The following is a 2,205-nucleotide window of genomic DNA, read 5'->3' as shown; positions in this document are numbered from 1 at the left end:
AATTGAATCCATCTTTTCAAAACACTGGTTATTTTTTCTACTGTGGTGTCATTTGTAATGTTTCATTCCACCTTGACTTTGATAGTCCTACTTGTAATCCCAAAAAGAACAGGAAAAGAAAAATCCTTCCAATCATTTTAGAATTTGTGCCTCTGAAATATTAAAACATATTCTCAGTTAATTGGATGGTAATTGTTTTATTTGGCCTATAAAATGACGGCCTTTGGATCCTTCCCAAACCTGTAAATAAGCTGGTGGTGTCTTTGTTTCTTCACTCCTCTTCAAAGGGGGGGCTTTTATTTTTTTATCTTGGGTGCGACACCAGGTAGAGTTTGTACGTGTTACTGAGCTAAGAATGACAGCGTTCTAACTGAGGAGGTACTACACAGATATTTGGTGACTGAATGAATGATTATATTCACATATGAGAGTTTATTGGGGATAATTAAAAAGTGTGAATTAGAAATTAAGAATGGTTTTGAGTAATATAAAATCAAAAGACTTGATTAGGTATCTGGGGTGATTTATATGGATATATAATCAAATAACAATGATAATGGACAGTAAAAACAGTAATGCAATATTAATTTACTGTCTTCTTATTTAACCTATTAATGCCTTAAAGGAACTGAATGATGTATATCATTAATATCAAAAACAGAGTCCATTTTTCATTCAATAGAAAAGATACACAAGATTTTCTGAAAAAGGGTAATAATAACACTTTTGAAACTGAACTGCTGCTGTTTTTAGAGACTTTCATATAAAATGTATGTTTTTATTCTCAGTTCTGAAAAACAATTCACTGTTAATATATTCAATTCTAAATATGTATGTACTTAAAAAAGCCTTTTTAAAAAATCTTTCTCAAAATTATTTATTATATACTTAATGCCCTTAAGTGTGTTTGTAAAAAAGAGAAACACTGTCCCTTCATATTTGTTGAGAAAGTGCCATCTGAAATAGGGAACAGACATTACCATTTGATACCAGTTTTCATGACCTTTGATTGTTTTTTTTTTCCTTTACCTATTCTCTCATGGTAGTAATCAGCCTGAGTGGATATGATGGAGACAAACAAGACACAGGTGATGCAGTTTGTTCTCACAGGACTGACAGATCGTCCAGGGATGCAGGTTCCCCTGTTCCTGGCGTTCTTGGTCATCTACCTCACCACCATGGTGGGCAACCTCGGACTGATCTTCCTCACCTGGAAGGACCCCCATCTTCACACCCCCATGTACTTATTCCTTGCTAGTTTGGCCCTTGCAGATGCCTGTTCCTCATCCTCTGTGACTCCAAAGATGTTAATGAATTTTTTATCTAACAGTCACATGATATCCCTGGTCAAATGCATCACCCAATTTTATATTTTTGCTTCCAGTGCCACCACAGAGTGTTTCCTCTTGGTAGTGATGGCCTATGACCGCTACGCAGCCATATGCAACCCCTTGCTTTATCCAGTGGTGATGTCCAACCGACTCTGTACCTGGTTGATAAGTGTGTCATATGCGATTGGTTTTCTGCATCCCGTCATTCATGTGGGATTATTATTTAGATTAACCTTCTGCAGGTCCAATATAATACCTCATTTCTATTGTGAAATTTTGTCACTATATACAATTTCTTGCACTGACCCATCTCTTAATGCGTTGGTGATTTTTATTTTTGCTGCTTGTATACAAGCTTTTACTTTTACGACCATCATGGTGTCTTATACCCATGTCCTCTTTGCCATCCTGAGAAAGAAGTCTGAGAAGGGCAGGAGCAAAGCCTTCTCCACGTGCAGCGCCCACCTGCTCTCTGTCTCTTTGTTCTATGGCACTCTCTTCTTCATGTATGTGCGTCCTGGGTCTGGGCCAGATCAATATCAGGATAAAATGTATTCATTGTTCTACACGGTTATAATCCCTCTGCTAAACCCCTTTATTTATAGCCTAAGAAACAAGGAAGTTTTAGGTGCACTGAGAAAAGTGATAAAGAAATAAATATTTTTTGGGGGAAAGCTTTCATTATTCCTTATGTTTTCCTCTGTTTAAATAAAGCATAATGTGGGGTTTGCACATAGTGGGGATTTAATCTATAATCGTTAAATGAATGAATAAAAAATTTAGAGTAGATAGACTTGTCTTCATCATAAGTTGTTGTGATCATCAAAATAATTAATGAGGATGGTAAAGACAGGCTCCATTTACTTTGTGTTAT

The 2,205-nt window shown here is 36.1% G+C and overlaps 1 protein-coding gene across 1 annotated transcript; it reads left to right on the top strand.

The window, feature by feature from the left end:
- Positions 1-1,064: 1,064 nt before the first annotated feature.
- Positions 1,065-1,988, top strand: LOC131511428 (olfactory receptor 5AC1-like). The gene has a single exon (XM_058729105.1). The coding sequence runs from the start codon at positions 1,065-1,067 to the stop codon at positions 1,986-1,988; it is 924 nt and encodes a 307-aa protein (XP_058585088.1).
- Positions 1,989-2,205: the final 217 nt, after the last annotated feature.

Source organism: Neofelis nebulosa, chromosome 5 (assembly GCF_028018385.1).
Source record: "Neofelis nebulosa isolate mNeoNeb1 chromosome 5, mNeoNeb1.pri, whole genome shotgun sequence".
Taxonomy (NCBI): Eukaryota; Metazoa; Chordata; class Mammalia; order Carnivora; family Felidae; genus Neofelis; species Neofelis nebulosa.
The sequence above is the reverse complement of the archived record's forward strand: the minus strand, read 5'-3'. Positions and strand labels throughout refer to the sequence as shown.

Bases quoted from the DNA above. Each gene is read 5' to 3' on its own strand.
- LOC131511428 (XM_058729105.1), top strand. From the start codon at position 1,065: ATGATGGAGACAAACAAGACACAGGTGATGCAGTTTGTTCTCACAGGA.